At 39.0% G+C, this 19,287-nt stretch overlaps 1 protein-coding gene across 5 annotated transcripts in view; it reads right to left on the reverse strand.

Moving 5' to 3' along the window:
• The window catches only part of CARD11 (caspase recruitment domain family member 11), a 1,114,500-nt gene that overhangs the window by 135,160 nt on the left and 960,053 nt on the right, over positions 1-19,287 (reverse strand). For all 5 annotated transcript variants that reach the window (XM_078664998.1, XM_078664996.1, XM_078664999.1 and 2 more), the window contains exons 12-13: positions 18,797-18,897; positions 2,039-2,091 (exon numbers count right to left, since the gene is read on the reverse strand). In XM_078664998.1, coding sequence (XP_078521124.1) covers positions 2,039-2,091; positions 18,797-18,897 — 154 coding nt within the window. The remainder of the gene's footprint in view (positions 1-2,038; positions 2,092-18,796; positions 18,898-19,287) is intronic.

Here is a 19,287-nt window from a genome sequence, read left to right on the forward strand (position 1 = left end):
TCAGTGGGAGAGAAACAAAATTCATTAGCATGGAATCTGGAAATAATCTTTCGCAGAACAGCAGAGAAAATAGTTGATATGCTTCGTGCAATATCTACGCTGAACAGCACGTTTATTGTTAACCAACCCTCAGCGGCGTTGTATCATTCACCAATGAGGATATTTATGGGCAGAGGCAGATCGCATCACTACCGCCTCAAGGCACTTGGACAAGCGAGAGAAATCAATGTTTCAAATGAGTAGCTATCCAGGTAGAGTATATTTCTTTATATTGGGATTTCTATCTAAAAAGCGCTTGCAATCATCAGACTGTTTCTTGGTGCTGATTTTAACGTTGCAGATGAAACAGGAGTACCAGAATGCATTGTACCACGCCTATAGAGTGACAGGGAAAAGCCACGTTTTTAAGAGTTTGGTCAAATTAAGAAGTTTGTTAATGCTTCTTGGTTTGGGAGGTAGGACATTTTAATGTTTTGCAGTGAATATAGAGATAACTCTGCAGCAGATAGTTGCATATTGAAGCCCTAAAGAATCTCTGTGCTTATGCCAGTGAAAGAGTCTTGTTACAACAGAGGACCGGTCATCAAATAAAGCCTTATAACCAAGGCAGACAGCCTTAAAGATATGGGCGTCGATTCACCAAAACATCATCGGTAACGGAAGTGACATTACATACCGGTTGACTTTAATGACATCACAGGAAGTGACATCACACGGATACTCGCTGGCCATGATTTTTTTCCAGGAAGGCATGAGGATTTGCATTGGATAGTATCACAAAGTAACACAAAGTTTGGAAACCATCACAAAGTAAAACAAAGTTGCACTATGCGCTGCTTTACATTATTTTGTATCAAGGGGGTGTTCCAAGCATGGTACTTGGAAGCCTTAACAGTGAAGAGATTTTAAAAATGGAATTTATTCGGCAACTTTCTCATCTTACGATCAATTTTCTGGTCATTGCATTCTAATTTTATTTTGTGCTGTGTAATGTTCTACTGTGGTTATGTTACGTTAAATGCTGTGCTATAACACATTATTTACAGTATGACATGCAATGCAGCATTATTCTCTGGCTTGTTCAGTTATTCTAGTCTATGTTTTGCTATGTTATTTTACATGTTATACTAAGCTATGTTATGTAATATTATGCCACAGGTACAATACTCTGCTGCACTATTCTATGCAGTTTTATTTGTTATGGTACAATGCATTTTTATGCCTTTTGTGCTAACTAATGCAGTGCTATTAGGGGTGTGGGAATTGCATAATTACTGTTTTGCTAAATTGACAAAATTATGCAAACGTACATGAATAAGACAAAATGTGATTTGCCAGTAATGTGTATTAAGGTTTCACTTTAGGGCTTAAATGCCTAATCTGGGATACTGATATTAAACTGTGCAAAACAACATGAAACTCGCAAAGTGCCAAATTTGTAAATTTCGCAAATAGCATCATTAAAATGTAGTCCGGCTTATAGCTAGGGTATAATATACTACACTGTGTTTGTATTTCTCTAGTTTGGTACAGGAATAGCTATGTTAGAACTCCTCACTGTAGATTTAATTATGTTTTTTGCAGGAGTTTGTTTGCATAGTGCAAAGAAAAACAAAGCAATACATTGATTTACTTGCCATTAAAAATTGCAAAATTGGCATGGCCACCCGAGGCTCCACCAAACTACTCACTCAATCTAGGCCATCAGGTTAAATGAATATCTAGAGAGAACACACACCGCCTCAATTTTTTTTTTAACAGAGTTTTATATAGCGCGAACTTAACCCGAATCGGGTATCAGAGCGCTTTACATAGCACCAGTTGCATTACATGAGGACACATTCATTTTTGCTAGGCACGGGGAGAATAAGTGATCTGCCCAGAATAACAGGATGCTCAGAGGCATTGCCGAGACTCGAACCCAGTTCCCCAGATTCGAGGTCGACCTCTCCTCTCAATGCATCACACTTCTATTTACTCCCGCGATTACTGACATCAGATGGTAAAAGACAAGCTGAAAAGCAACTTGGTTGCTTACCATCAAACTCCAAACCTTCACAATACGTGCTGGTGTTGTCCTCTTCAGTTAGGCTGCACAAAAAGTGAGAACATATTAGCAATTATACTGCTCTTGCTTCAAAGCAAACTTCCAAGCATCACTGTGTTAGCAAGCCAAATGTACTGTTATTACATTTTAAAGACACTCTCTGAAGTGATAGACCATTGACAGATACACAAGTATAAATTACAGGAATGAATTTATCTGCACAACTATAAGCCACAGCTCTAGAAGCAGCTTATTGGCACCCTTGAAATGTGGGTCCAATTCATTAAAAAAAGCAGTAAATCTACACCTGTAAAACCACTTGTACGATCGAGAGCAGATTTTCAACTTTTGAGAATTCACAACTTTTCCCAGTGTTGCTCACCTGGAAAGCTGGCCCAGACTCAAGCTTACAGACATACTAATAAGGACGTTGTGACATTTCTGTATTAATTTAATATGTACCTTTGTCACTTAGTTAAATATAACTTAGAATGTAGCTGTTGCTCATATTCCTTGTGAGAATGTTCTTCTTGAGAATGTAGAGTTCATGTTCTTACCTGACAGTTGGAAGCAGGCAGTTCGTGGATGAGGTTCAATAAATCCCACTTACTAACTTGTTAAAGGATCTCCTTTCTTATTTAAATGTGGAAAACACCACATTTATTTGGCGACGAGGATGGGATGACGAATAACCTCAACACAAGTCGAAGAAGCCGAGAACCGTCTCCTCCAGCGGCTGAATAGAAGAAAGGAAGCGTGGTCTTCCCAGGGGCTGATTAAAAGACTATAAATATGCTTTAGCGGTGAGGAGAATGGAGGGCGGAAGTAATTATTAACTTTGCGCATCGCTTCTTTTCATTTATAATATTTTCGGAAGCATCGCATTAGTTTAATGAGACTTGCATTTCAGTGACGCACTTGAAATGAGTTAAGATGATAGCGTAGTGTTGATTGTGTGCGTGTCAGTGATGTAAATCACACCGCATTCACGCTTGCAAAGATTCTTTAAGTGAAAAAACGCACTTGGAAATTTAGACATTGGTGTAGTGTCTGCGTGTCAGTGACGTAAAACGCATTGTCTTCACGCTCACTGAAATACTTAAAGGGAGATCGCTCTTCGCGGCTGATTGTTAAGTTACACTTCAACGTGACTACCATTGTGATGTTCGAATGAAAGCTTGCATTTCATCCTACATCACGAACGTAATCGACGTGTGTTCCAGTTGTCAGCTAAAATTGAAGCTTGCGTTCCAGTCTTCCAGCCTGTGTCATTAATAGAAGTTACCATGTCATACGTGAGCGCATTCACTGTTGAGACGCTAAGTGGTGGAACAAAGCTACTTTTCTCCAGAATTACCACACAATATGTACAAAAATTAATAGATGATCTACGCTCACGGACAGAAAGGAGAGAAAGTGTAACTGGGCAAGTTTGTGGTGAGCAAATGTTTAGGCGAGTCACCAGAGGATAAATGACTTTTAAAAATAGGAATTTTTACATCTGCTTCTTTATCATTAGTTGGTGCTCATTTTAGATATATATAGTATTTCAATGTTTAAAAATTGTACTACATTTTAAAGGGAATACTTTACTTTTAAAGTACACTGAGTAACATGAATGATATGTATTAGATTTTATCTGACATAGGAATTGAGTAACAACGTTATTTAACTTGAATAATATTATTCTTTTGTTAAAAAAAATATATTGTAGTGGAAAACAGTAGTATAGTATATAAGTGAAATAATTTTGAACTAGATTCAACATGCAAAACGTTACTCAACCTCCTTTTTTCTTACCAAGTCCTGGTGAGCCGGGATGTGAAGTGGCAAAAATGGAAGAAGATTTTTGCAAATTATGCGAGGGTATGTGGCACAAATTTAAGTGCAGAACGCAAACATTCATTATTACTTCATTGTCTTGAAGCTGAGGGGCAAGAAGTATTAGAACACTTACCAGAGCTTAGTGCAGCAGAACAGAGGAATTTGAATGAATATGAAATATGTATTTTACCACTAGATCGTCATTATCTCCCAAGATTGAGTACCATAATGGAAAGATATCATTTTGGGTTACGTGAACAGAAAAAAGATGAGCCAGTTGAAGAATTTGTATCTGCTTTAAGAAAATTGGCCTCCTCATGCAAATTTGGGCAAGCGGTTGAGGAGAGAATTAGAGATCAGTTTGTGTTAAAATGTGCTTATGTACTTAAGGGAGAGAAGGAAAAACTTGTTACATCAGAGGAAAAGGTTGAACCAAAAGTAGAAGAAGTGGTTTGTCAGGTCAAAAAAGAAAGTACCACAATTACTGATAAATCCTCATTGTCTAATGTTACTGATAAGTCTGTACAAGGGAATAAAATTGTTTGTTTTAGGTGTGCACATCTTGTACACTTGGCTTGTTCTCCGTTTTTTCCAGCTTTAAGAGTTACATGTAACTCTTGTGGACGAAGGGGACATTTTGCTAAGTGTTGTAAGACAAGGTCGAACAGAAATGAAAATTGAACAAAAATAATGTTCAAACCACAGGTAAAGTCAGTTATTTTACAGGTAGATGGGCTTATAGGTGAACATCCTTCTCATCTAGTAGGGATTGATGATGTTCAAATCAATTTCAAGTTTGATTCGTGTTCTCATCTTACTATGATAGATGAGGACACTTATAATCAACACTTTCACCAATAAGTTAAACTTCTAAAATGTGATCGTTCTCCTTTAGGTTATGGTGGTACTCCTTTTAAGATGCATGGGTATTTTATTGCCACAATGGAATGATGTGGTTGTATGATTGCAGGTAAGATATATGTGGCTAAGCGTGGAGATTCACTGTTAGGATGGCCTCATCAACGCTTACTTGGGGTACGTCTGAATCCTAATGCTTCTCCGCAGGTACAAGTAGAAATAGTTGATGATTTATCCTCAATGTTTGCTAATCAATTTCCTGATGTATTTAAAGAAAATGTAGGTTGTCTCAAAGGTTACAAACACCATATCAGATTAAAAGAAAATGCTGTTCCTGTTGTTGCAAAAGTACGAAGGATACCTTTAAATGAACAAGCTGGTGTACAAAAAGAGATTGAGAAACTTATAGACATGAAGGTGATTGAACCAGTTGAAGCTACGGAGGGGTTAGCTCCGATAGTGGTAGCCAAGAAACCTACTGGAGAGTTACGTCTCTGTATTGATTTACGTGCCTTGAACAAAGAGGTTATTGTTGACAAATTCCCTTTACCTAATATTTAAGAGATGGTTGGAACACTAGATGGTGCTAAGTATTTCACAACACTCGATTTGGCTTCTGCCTATCATCAGGTGGAATCAGATGAAACATCCCAAGAGTTGACGGCTTTTGTGACTCCCTTGGGCACTTTTAAGTTTAGGAGGATACCCTTTGGTCTCATTTCTGCGGCCTCTGTTTTTCAACGCATCATGTCTAAAATTCTTAAAGGTTATTCGGGGTTAAATGCTATCAGGATGATTTGTTGATATATGGAAATTCCATGAAAGAACATAATACACGTGTTTGTGCTGTGCTAGAACGACTCAGACAGTATGGTTTGTCTCTTAGAAGAGACAAATGTAAGTTTGGTGTTGAAGAAGTAAATTATCTTGGAGATCACATAACTGGTACAGGTGTGTTTCCAAAAAAAGAATTAGTGGATTCAATCTCTAACATTTCTGAACCAGTCAACAAAGAAGAACTTCTCTAATTTTTAGGCATGGTGGAGTTTTATAGTAAATTTATTCCTGATTATGCAGATAAAACTCATAATATGAGAAGACTTACTGTAAAAAACGTTTCTTTTCAATGGTCTAATGACTGTATGAGTGAGTTTAATTCGATCAAAAATGAGTTGAGAAAAGCTCCATGTCTTCATGCTTTTGTACCTGGTGAGCCCACTTATATTTTTACTAATGCAAGTGATAAGGGGCTTGGTGCGGTCCTTGTTCAAAAGAAAAATGGAAAGGAATCTTTAATTGCTTGTGCTTCAAGGTGCCTTAGAGGATCAGAGATAAATTACTCGGGTATAGAGAAGGAGTCTTTAGCTATATATTGGGCTTTGAGGAAATTCTGAAATCCTGTTTGGGGTATCAAATTTATTGTCTTATCGGATCATAAACCCTTAAAAGAAGTATTTGCTAAGAAAGGGCTGGATGCCATATCATCAAGGATTAGGGGTTTGGATTATATCCCTGAAAGAATTCAATTTTGATGTTGAGTACATTCCTGGAGTTAATATTAGTTCTGCTGATAGTCTTTCAAGACTTGTGAAACTGAATGTGGTGGATGGTGAGGATGAACCACAAGATGAGGATGAGGTCATCAATGTATGTGAAATCACTGATGGAGCGATTGGTGAGAATGATTGGAAATTAGAATTGGATAAGGATGATGAGATAAGGGGAGTAATGGTGGCCTTAAAGAATAATGAACGTTTGAGTAAACCTTGGTCTCTTGTTGGTGAAGAACTCTCTGTGGTGGATGGTATGTTAACTCGTGGCATGAAATTGGTACCTCCAGTAGGTATTAGGAGTAAACGTCTAAGTTTATCTCATAACGGACATTTAGGTATTGTAAAGACTAAGGAATTGATGAGATTACAATTTTGGTGGCCAGGTAAGGATATAGAAATAGAAAGAATGGTTAGAGAATGCATTGAATGATGTGCCAGTGACAAGATTCTTAAAGTTAGACAAATGCCAATGGTTTGCCGGAAATTGCCCAATCATCCTTGGTATGAAATTGCAATTGATATTCTTGGTCCACTTCATGGAGTAAGTGACACTCCATATCTTATTGTAGTAGTTGATTTGTATTCAAGATGGATAGAGGTCCAAGCTGTAAGGGATATTTCATCAGATGTGATAATAAGATTCTTGGAGGAGATTTTCAAAAGAGAAACTTTTCCGAACAGCATCCTTTCTGACAATGGGCCCCAGTTCTGCTCAAATATATTTAAAGAATGTTTAGAAAAATGTGGTATTTATCATAAACGTTGTGCCATTTATCATCCAGAAACTAATGGGGCTGTTGAGAGGGTTAATAAAATGCTCAAAGAATGTATACAACTCGCAAGAGTTAATGGTATGAATTGGAAAGATTCTTTACAAGAAAGAATTACTTCCTATCGTATGTCGCCACATTCCACCACGGGGCGACCACCTTTTGAATGGTTTAAAGGGCGAATTCCTAACACAAAATTGTGTCCAGAATGGATGAGACTAAACAAAGGTTTAGTTTATAATCACATTGGGGAATGGAGAAAGAGAGAATTAAAAAAACAATCTGATAGAAAAGCATATTTTGATGATAAGAAATGAGTTCACTTTCATGATGTGAATGTAGGTGACAATGTCAAGATCAAAGCTCCAGTGGGTTGTCGTCCATGGTCTAAGTATACTGAAGTCAGACCTGTAATTAAGATCTTTAAGAATGCTGTCAAAACAAAAGATGGAAGAATATGGAATAAGAATCGGATTGTAGTTGTTAATCCAAACTAGTCTCTTTCAGATAACACTTGTAAGAATACGAATGGTCATAAAGGGTCTTTTAGTACGTTAAACACTCCTGATCTTTCTTCTAGAAATCTTTCTGGCACTCGAGAACAAAGTCAGAGAATACGTAGACTTCCTGTCTATATGAAGGATTATGTTTGATTCTTACCAGATGAAAAATTCAATTTTATTATTGTGTTGATCATATGTTTAGTTTATACTAATGCTTTTTATCTATTTTTGTGAAAGAAGGGAGATGTGTGACACTTCTGTATTAATTTAATATGTACCTTTGTCACTTACTTAAATATACCTTAGAATGTAGCTGTTGCTCATATTCCTTGTGAGAATGTTCTTCTTGAGAATGTAGAGTTCTTGTTCTTACCGGACAGTTGGAAGCAGGCAGTTCGTGGATGAGGTTCAATAAATCCCACTTACTAACTTGTTAAAGGATCTCCTTTCTTAGTTAAGTGTGGAAAACACCACAGACGTCATGTGACATCTTTTGAGGGATGCTATCACAATTCCATATAGCATAAAAACCAGTAGCAGCTAGTCTCCGCACAGAGTGGTGGGGGGGCAGGTGACGAGAAAATAACAACAATAAAACAAACAAACAGAACTTCCCTGCTGCATCGGCACTCTTTTGCTCCTCTCTAGCTCCACTGCAGCACAGGCTCCCAGACTTCCCTCTGGACAATCCTAACGCTGCTCTAATGCTGCATTAGAGCAGCATCATGATTGGCCTGAGCGTCCTCGATTTGCGCTCTCAGGGAGACTGAGAGACTGTAACTGCTGTCTCCAACCTGGTAACGCAGCTCGGGTTGGAGACATTTCAATGCGCATGTCGGTTTGGCCCACCAAAACCCACATATGCATTGACAGCAGTGCCCACCACTCCCCCTCCGTGACTGCCCCCATGATGGCCCACCCCCAAGACTCGGCCCTTAGAACTTGAAAAATAAAACGATAATAAACATGTTTTATTATTATTTTTTCACATTTCGAGGCTGCTGGGCAGAGGGGTTTTGCTCATCCGCCATAGTGGAGGGCCAGCCAATGATAGAAACACAGGAGGAATCAAGCCCGCTGTGTGAATGCACATTTTGTTTTTTTTAAGAAATAAATATTTTTCCCTGTGAAGAAATCCCTTCCTCAACACTCGCAGTAAACCTTGGGGTGATCTGTCCCCCAGTCCATCTGGGAAGAAGAGCTACTCGAGCCCTTTTGAAGAGTACACCTATGACTATTTTCAGGGTTGTAATGACAGGAGTTTGAGAATACCAACAATTGCCCGAGTTTGTTAATTCGCTTCCCACCCTGTGCCGGGACTTACTACTATGGCTTTATCTGCACTCCTGGAGAGATGCAAGTCACAAAAGCAGTTAAGCCTGCCAGGAAACCTTTTGTGAATTCCTGACTGCTGTAAATACTGTCATTTCTCAAATGTAAACATACAGGACAAATTGTGTTTCTTTTCAGTTTATATTTTTTTTTTTAAAGAAAAGAAAATATATAATGTAAGTCTTCTTTTGAGCGTCGCCCCACGTTGTCTTTCATGACTGCCAGAGCAATATCTGTGCCTGGGGAGTTAAATAGCGATGGGATTTTTTTTTAACAATAACTACTGTATTGGAAATGTGATTATACTGTAATGCTTATATTCTTGTGTAAGTATTGCTGTATTATACATGGCTGCCTTTAATGTACGCCTCAACAGGCGTCCAAGCAAGTGACCATTTAGTGGGTTGGTAAAGTATTTACTCTTTCTTATAGCGCTTTTATGGAAAGCACTGAACAGAACAAAACAAAGTGATCAACAGCATGGGGTCAGCTTTGCTTATATGGCGCCTAGAGAAGTTTTCTCAGATGTCTATTAAAAGAAGATAATGTAAAGGCACTTTACACAGCAAGAGGAGTTTTTTTCGACAATTTGGGGGCATAGGGCAGATGTACAACTCAGCAAAACTGGGACACAGCACATGGAGCATGAGGGACAGGCAGTTTAAACACATGTGTATTAAAGAAGGAGTCCAGAAACCAATAAGTGATCAAAACACAACAAGCATTGGCCAAGCCAATAGGTCTCGCCCATTCTTTTTAGTTATGTAGTGCTGCATTCCCAATGCTTTGCAGCATGGTTAAAATAGGAGGAAAAAAAGTTGTTTAATAAGTACACGCACCAAACGTGCTCACACCTGCAAATTACAACAAGTGTTTTTTTCTTTTTGTTTAAAGAAACTATTTGGATCAGTAAATAAAAAGAAAAAAGTAGCATGAGCGCATGGGGATGCAACATGAGTGGGGGAAGCAAGCAACACAGATGTGGGTTGTGATCACAGAGGGAGAGGTGGTGAAGCAACAGCAGAGTGGAAGAATCAGCATTGGAGGCAGGCGGAAGCAACATACAGGAAGCTGGTGAGGAAGCAACACAGAAGGTGAGGGAAAGGACACAAACAGATACAGGAACATGGAGCTGGGAAGCAACAGACCAGAGAGAGCGCAATGTAGGACTGTGGGAGGAGAAGCACATGGCAAAAAAGCAACGCGGGGAGGTGAAGCAGAGGAAGTTGAGTGCACCAGGGGAAGGGAAAAAACACACTGGCAGGGAAAGAGCAACATGAGTGCAGCAGAGAAGGAGAGTACTTGAGGGATACTGTTGGAAAACTCATGCACTCTGGAGGAGTGCTGAAAAAAAAAAAGAAAAACAGGAGCACCAAAAAGGTGAGCAGTGGAAGGAATGAGTGATACCCTGGGGGAGGGCCAGACACATAATGTGAATTAAAGGTCACACAAACTGACAAATAAGAAGCAAGCAAAAGAGAATGACTATGAGACCAACCAACATTAAGCAAAGGGTGGGCACTAAACCCACTGTAAGATGACAATACATTTTGCAACAGACAGCGCATGCGCGGTCTAGTATGAAAGACCGAAAATGTAGAACCTGCATTTGGACGGTATGGGTAGGCAGAGAAAATAAGAAAGATATGGTGAAGTATGCGTGATCTTGATGGGTGATCTTGGGTTGCAATCACAAGGACCTATGAACAATGAGGGCAACTAAGAGGAAGCTATTGTCATGGGGAATCAGAAAGGCAGAAAACAACAAGGTGCACATGGGACTAAATGGATGCAAACTAAAAGTAACCATGGAAGCGCTCAGCATTACCTGGAAATGGGGATGCCAAGCCAAATCTTTGCTGTGCAGCGTGGTACCTTCATGATCCCAGTCTCCCATACTTTATATGCCTTCCCAACCCTGTGAGTGACTCAATGTCTATTATATTTCAGAATATTGGCAAAGGTATAGGTTCCTAGGGTCTACTTCAGTCTCTTCCATTTGGAGAAGTGCTTCTTTCAACAACTGAATTGTATAACATCTTTTTTTGGATAGGCAAACGTTCAAGAGTCCAAAATACTCTGCTTCCTTTTTGAAAAAGGGGCATGAGCTCTTCTTGATTTGGATATTTTTATGTGTAAGCAGTTGCGCATGCTGTTCAAATTGGAATCACTGAAATGAATCCGTTTAACATAACTTGTGTGTCAGAAGTGATGCAACAAGTTGGTCTTCATGCCTGCCAACATATTTCATGACATTTAAATCTTGAATATGATGAGAAGATCCCCCACTCAGGGGTACACTTTATCACTAAAAAGAGCTAAAATCAAAATGGGAGAAGTCCATTTGACCACTATTGAGAACTCTGATGCTCCAACAAGAGATAACATCGGTCGCAGCGGGATAGGGACGAAAAAGGATTTCGCAGGCTAGCTCATTTATACAAATCAGGGGAGTTTGTTACATTTGAGAAGCTTGAGAGAAAATACACAATGAAGTTTTGGGGGTGTGCTTTAACATTCCTACATCTCACAAATCATCTTGTAGGCTATTCATGTGGGGATAGGTTAAGGTTGCTCTAGGAGGCATTTAGCCCCCAGCCTAGCGTTTAATAGTTAGTACAAAACACGGTTCAATGCGTCCCACAATTTGGCAAGCGTAGACAGACATTAATGGGGGCCTTGGGGTTTGAACAATCGAAATGCCACTACGAAGATATAAAAAAAGATATCCCCAAATTATTGATTCCCATCTCTGTCCCAGGGTGGAGCAATATGTGTTCTGTTTCCCTTCCTGTATCACTATGGGCAGGGAAACAGAATACTAGTCTTCTCCCAACTGACTGGAGCAATTTCATAGCTCCTGTTTAAAAAAAAAAACTTTTAATAAACAGACAGTCCTGTGGGATAGGTTCCTTGAGGCTAAATGAGGCTGAGGGAGGGAGGCTGCATGGCCACCCTCCTCTTTTAAAAATGGACGGCCCTGGGAGGTTGGGGGCCCAGAGCCTGAGAAGACTCTGGAAGGGGGGGTCACTCGGCCATTTTCTTTTTTTAAAAGAATGAACAGCTCCAGAGATGGGGTACCCGGGCCTAATAAGGCTGGGGAGTGGGTTGCACACCCTCCTCCCCTGTTTTATTGTATTTGGCCCCAGGGCCCTTTAAGTCTTTGGGAGGGAGGCCACAACGTCCCGCTTCCCTTTTTAATAGACTGGCCTGGGGCTGTGGTCCCTGGGGCCAATTACGGGTCGAGGAGGGGGTTGTCCACCCTTCTCCTTAATATATACGTTTTGCTCTAGGGGCTGCGGTCGTCAGGGCCCGAAGGCCAACTCTCTACTGCGCACGCCAAAGGCTGTGCATTATGTGGGGTTAGCAGCCGCTGGGGGTTTGGCAACAGAGCCTGGCAGCAGGTTAAGCCCTGTGGCCAACACCCACGGCACTGAAGGGTCTGTGCAGCATTCTGTTGGCTGTCTGTGGGAGGTTGGCTGCTTTCGGGTAGGTTGGCCACAGGGCCTGGGCAAAGGCTATGAGCAGCGTGGTTTGCCTACCTGTGGTGAAGGGTTTGCTGCAGGGCCTGGCCTGTGGTCAAGCCCTGTGCCCAACCCTTCGGTGCACATGGTCGAATGCCGAGCACTGCAAGGGTTGGCTTTATATATAGTAGTAAAATTAGAGTTTACATTAAAAAAACACTAGAAATTCACTGTTAAAAACTAAGGTTAAAGAGATGTTATAGTTAGGTCTGATAAATAGATCTGTTTGTGCTTAAAAAAAAACCTTAGAATTTCACAGAAATAAACAAAGGTTAAAGTAACATTATAATTAGGTGAATATGCCAGAGATAACATTAACGTTTTGAACTACAAAAAACCCAGAAAGTCTCCAGTTACAGTTAGAATAGATAACTATAACGTGCGCTCTGCCATGCACTTCTTATGATCTCACATATTACATCACTCATGACATGTCCTATGACATAATGGATGACATCACTGATGACATTATCCATACTTCATTGGTACACATTGCTCTTTAAACCGGTATAGCATTAGAGCTATGAAAGTTTAAGTGCAAAATAGCTCAGAATAATGTGAAGCAACATTACTGCTATCATACATATAACCCCCATAGGTAAAGCAAGCTTGTGTTATGTCCAACATTGACCCTATACCATATTCTTCATGGGTAGCCGAGGTCGTGTTGACTATGAACCGTGACCTATCCTGCACACGGTGTTCAATCTGTATACAACTGTTCAGAAAAAAACAAGGGGCTCATTACGATGGCAGTCGGACTTCCGTCTGTCCGCCATCATGCCGGGTCTTGGGACCGGACACCTGTAATGCGGCGGTCCCACACATGAGATTACAATGCGACCGCCACCGTGGCAGTCGCATTGTGTATCTCTGACATTGCGGTGGGTGCTGATGGCTGCAGCACGCGCCGCAATGTTCGAAATGCACTGTTTGCATTCCCCTGCACTACGTGGCAGACACCTTGCAGTGCCTGCCACCTGGATCCCCCAGTGCACACCTACCCCCCCAACACAAGGGGGGCCCACAACAGCCCCCAAATGCAGTCCTGGCCAGCCTGTGAATGGAGGTTGAACCGCCATACACAGGCTGGCGGGGTCGCAGCATCCTAATCTTGGGGATGGTGCCTGCTAGGCATCGCCACCAGTTTAGAGATGCTTGGTGGGTCGACAAGCAATCATACTGATTTCCTGTGGCGGACCCATGGCAGACGGATTTTGCATCTGCCAGCACGCCACCCGCCATCGTAATATGACGGGTGGAGAAGTGCTTTGAGATGGCGGTGAAACCGCCACCTGCAGGTTGCCGGTGCCATCGTAATCACCCTCAAGTTCCTCCAGATACTCAAGCCCTGTTACAAAAGTAACACAATCTACTGACAGCCTTTAGCTGTATCAAAACCCTGACAGTCACTGAACCTACACTGAGAAATGAAGTGGATATGAGTAGAAAAGTGGGTACTGGTAACACTGTTTACTCTATGGAGAGAGCTTACTCTGTACTACACTGTTTGCAGACAGTGAAACTCTCATGAGAAATACACCCCAGAGTATTAAAAAGTATCTACTAAGAACAGTGTACACTTTATGCAAAACTTGTCTAAAAAGCAACTATTCACGTAAAATAACAAGGGCCTGAAGGAGCTAAAGATTATACTACCTGCAGCCTTCATTCTCTGTTGAAAACTTGGAACATGCTGAACACAAGTTGTCAACTGCCACCTGCACCAAGTTAGTTTTCAATGTCAAGATTTATAACATGTTCAATACCTCTTCACACCTATGATACATTAGAAGCACATGCGTTTTGTACATATTTACACCCATTAGCTGGACACAGGCTGTACAAAATTAGGTAGAAAAGTAATATTGTAGTTATCCACCACAATGTAAAATATAAAATAAATTAGTACATTCATTGGATGATGTCATCAGGGATGTAATTTGAGGGTGCACAGTCTAAATATCGAGTTTTTTATATCGACCTACAGAAATATCAAGTTTTTAATATCGAAGGTACAGAATATCGAGGTCAAGAATATCGTTGGACAGAATATCGACCCTAAGGTAAGTAATATCGATTTTTTTTTATATCGATGTAAGTAATATCGAAGTCAGTAATATCGATATTAAATATATCGATGTTACTAATCTCGATGTTACTAATATCGATTTTTGTACTTTTGTTATGTATTTTATTATGTATTTAATATGTATGTGGTATATGTTTTTTGTTAAGTATTTTACTTGTTTTAAATTATATGTGTACTATTTTTATATATTAATAATGTTATTTTTATGTAAATTTTATGTTTTAGTACCGGAGCGGGTTGTGGGTTTATAGGGGAATAGGGTGGGAAGTAATTTAATATTAGTAAATTAATTATTAATTTTTAGGAGTTATTAATGAATTTTAATGAATGTTTGGATGTAAGTTCTGTAGCGGGTAGTGGGTTTATAGGGGAATTGGGTGGGAAGTATTTTAATTGTAATCAAGCAATGATTTATTTTTATTTTTTGGTATTCATAATTAAATTATTTTCAATAAACTAATAATTGGCAATTACATTTTTTAATTGTTAATTAACTTTTTTAATTGGTAATTAATGTTTGTAATTGGTCATTTATTTTTTTAATTGGTAATTAATGTTTGTAATTGGTAATTCATTTTGTTAATTGGTAATTAATGTTTGTAATTGATAAATAATGTTTGTAATTGGTAATCATTTTTTTTAATTGGTAAATACTTTTTAAATTTGTACTTATTATTTTTTATTTGGAAATTATTTTTTATTAATTGGTAATTCATGTTTTATAGAAAGTATATTTTGGTATAAAAAATAATTATATTGTTTAATTTTTAAAATTGCTAATCAATTTTTATTCATTAAAATGTTCTTTTCTTAGAAAAATCTTTTACTTTTTTAATACTTATTATTTGGTAACTAATATTTATTCATTAATATTTATTGGTATTTATTGTTAATTTATTGTTAATTAATTATTCAATTATAATTATGTTTTTTATAATTATTATTGGCTATTTTTAAATGATGTTGAGTTGTTTAAAATGTAAATTAATATTTATTTTAAATACAAAAATTATTTATAAGTATGTTATATTTAATTTCTGTGCTATCCAACACTTTCCCTACTGTTGCACTTACTGGTGTGGGAATAGTAATTTTTACCCCTACGCTATCCAACGTTTTCCCTACTGTTGCACTCACTGGAGTGGGAATAGTAATTTTTACCCACCTGCTAGCCAACGCTTTCCCTACTGTTGCTGTCACTGGAGTGTGAATAGTAATTTCACCCCTACGCTATCCAATGCTTTCCCTACTGTTGCACTCACTGGAGTGGGAATAATATATTTTTACCCACCCGCTATCCAACGCTTTCCCTACTGTTGCACTCACTGGAGTGGCAATAGTAATTTTTACCCCTACGCTATCCAACGCTTTCCCTACTGTTGCACTCCCTGGAGTGGGAATATTAATTTTACCCACCCGCTATCCAACGCTTTCCCTACTGTTGCACTCTCTGGAGTTGGAATAGTAATTTTTACCCCTACGCTATCCAACGCTTTCCCTACTGTTTCACTCTCTGGAGTTGGAATTGTAATTTTTACCCACCCGCTATCCAATGCTTTCCCTACTGTTGCACTCACTGGAGTGGGAATAGTAATTTTTACCCCTACGCTATCCAACGTTTTCCCTACTGTTGCACTCACTGGAGTGGGAATAGTAATTTTTACCCACCTGCTAGCCAACGCTTTCCCTACTGTTGCTGTCACTGGAGTGTGAATAGTAATTTCACCCCTACGCTATCCAATGCTTTCCCTACTGTTGCACTCACTGGAGTGGGAATAATACATTTTTACCCACCCGCTATCCAACGCTTTCCCTACTGTTGCACTCACTGGAGTGGCAATAGTAATTTTTACCCCTACGCTATCCAACGCTTTCCCTACTGTTGCACTCCCTGGAGTGGGAATATTAATTTTACCCACCCGCTATCCAACGCTTTCCCTACTGTTGCACTCTCTGGAGTCGGAATAGTAATTTTTACCCCTACGCTATCCAACGTTTTTCTTACTGTTGCACTCTCTGGAGTGGGAATAGTAATTTTTACCCCTACGCTATTTAACGCTTTCCCTACTGTTGAATTTTCTGGAGTGGGAATAGTAATTGTATGTTCTACGCTATCCAATGTTTTCATTACTGTAGTTCTTTTGGACTTTAAATAGTAGTTTTATTTATTTATGTATTTAATATTTTTTGCATTTTTCAGATAATGTTGTATTTAATTAACTTTAAAAATATTGAAAGTATATTTAATTTGTTTTATTTATTAAATATAACTATTAATTTTTATTTATGTTTTATTTTATGTGTGTAGATGTATTTGTAATTTATAGTATTTTTTAATAATTTAAAAGTAATTAAAATAATTATTAACAATTATTATTAAGTAAGTATATATTATATATTGTATGTATATTTTTAATTAAAGTTGTATTATTAAATATGTATTCTTTATTAATTTTAAACATTATTAAATATGTTTATATATGTTTATTTTATTTATAAGTATTATTTACTTTATTTTACTTTTTTTTTTTACAGAAAAAAAACCGATATTTTTAATTACGATATTTTTAACATCGATATTTTTTTCCGATATTTTTGTACTTACAATGTTGTAGATAGGGTGTCGATATGCTTGCCTTCGATATTCCAGCATCGATAATTCTGTAGGTCGATATTCTGTCCGTCGATATTCTTTCAGTGATCCATAATTTCAGATATCATCAGTGATGTCATAAATTATGTCCTAGACCATGTCATGAGTGATGTAATATATGTGATCATAAGCAGTGTCAAATGGGGTGCCATTTATAGTTAGCTCTGATACTGGTAAATTTCAGTTGAGTTTTTATCAAAACGTTAATGTTATCACTGACATATTCACCTAACTATAACATTACTTTAACCTTTGTAAAGAAAAGTGTGTGTGTGTGTGTGTCTGTGTCTCTGTGTGTATTAATGACCTTATTTAGACTTTGTTAGATGTGCAGATGTTGGACATCACTAGAAAGGGGCAGATGTCCTGCCCACCCTATTTACAGTGCGCAGAGGCCTTTACACTATAAATATGGTGGATGGCGTGTCTGCTGCTATGCAACAAATGTTCTGTATCTGCCAAGCTCTCAACAAGAACCTTAGTCATCAGCACTCACTGGAAATGTATTTCACCTGGGGAGAGTAAAAAGAAAATTCCCTTTGTTAGTGCCGATCAAAGTCTTTTATTTATTAGTTATGGTCTAATATGGCTTAACATGGCCGAACAGTCCTCAGTCAGGTTGACTTCATGTATTATCCCAGTTGGCTTAACAATATCTGCTGGAGGGCGGTCCTTTTGCAGCTCTTACTGGATTAATTATTAAACTGTCTGATGGTTTAATGCTACTTCTAATAATTAGGGTGTAAACACTGCTGGGAAGAATCCATATATACTACCAGACTCCACCAATACACATGAACAATCAGTGCTTAATTTGTTAAAAGAATAGGTGCCGGGGCTCTCGTTGGAAGACCACTGCAGCTTGCACCACACATTGTCCCTGCCCGCTGCCAATGACAGTACAAACACAGCTATTAACCATCACACTCTTACAAGGGTGACAATTCACACTATTCCAGGCCCCCAATGCTATAAGAATGGCCTATGAAGGAGGTATTAGTCATTGTAAATGTAAACAGAACTAATAAACAGCTGCTGTTGTGCTCATAACTAAATTAGCCAGACAGCACCACTATGTGGCAGGCTGTCATAAACCCCGGTGCTGGCAATTAGGTGCCAGCGTCGAGCACCGGAAACCACCGGCTTACATTAAGCACTGTTAACAGCGCTTTTAGCATACAATACTGTCCAATCTGTAGATGACAAGTACCTGCATATAAAACTGCCTCTGTTTCCTACACACGTTGCATATCTCACGCGTATGTGCAGGTGCAGCATACTTCCACTATATTGATCGAATCGCATGTGCCTTACCAACATGTTCCATACAGGCCACTCTACGCTCCGAGAATCCATGTTAGGACTCGAAGAAGGCCACTGAAAGTACTATACGGATATCAGTAGAATACAGTACAGTACAGTCCCATGTTCATTGAGACCAGTGCAGTCCATTGATCACCCAACCATTTTAGAGACCCTGGCTTCATCAAGTAGCATTTTTCACAGTCTTTGAATGGAGTAATTGCTCTCTTGTTCATAACCTGTAAGTTGAACCTTGGGTCGACACTGCCCTTCTCATGAACCACACACATAAGTCATGCCTGTGATTTAGGTGCTCTGTTCCCTTTGCGGTGTCCTACCTGCGTGGAGTGGCATATTCCATGTGACGCCGAAGAATGGAATCACTTCCTGGAGGCTCTGGGTTTGTAGACCTGACACTGATGTTGCGGCTTTTTGCAGACTGCATGGAAAAAAATATGTAAATATATTAGGAAAATTGGAAGCCTAGCCACAAAGACATTTTGGAGTATGTAAAGTAGTATTCTTTAATGGACTCTTACACAGTGTTATGATTCTGAAAGAAAAAATGCCGGTGCCTGAAGTTCTGCTCGGAAGCCCACAGGAAGTGCAATAAAACATTGGTGGGTCATATACCAAGGCTGGTAGCTTTAAATCCACCTCATGTCTTTATAGACCTAAACGGACACTCTCTGCCCCTTTATCTCACTCTTGCAGGTTCCTGCTTTCTCCGTTTTTGATGGTTTTGCTGTCTTTCTCTTCCCCCATCTTTCCAATCTTTGTGTTTTTCCCTCTCTTGCACTCAGTAAACCTCTAATGTGGAAACATAAGT

The sequence above is a fragment of the Lissotriton helveticus genome, chromosome 10, assembly GCF_964261635.1.
Source record: "Lissotriton helveticus chromosome 10, aLisHel1.1, whole genome shotgun sequence".
Taxonomy (NCBI): domain Eukaryota; kingdom Metazoa; phylum Chordata; class Amphibia; order Caudata; family Salamandridae; genus Lissotriton; species Lissotriton helveticus.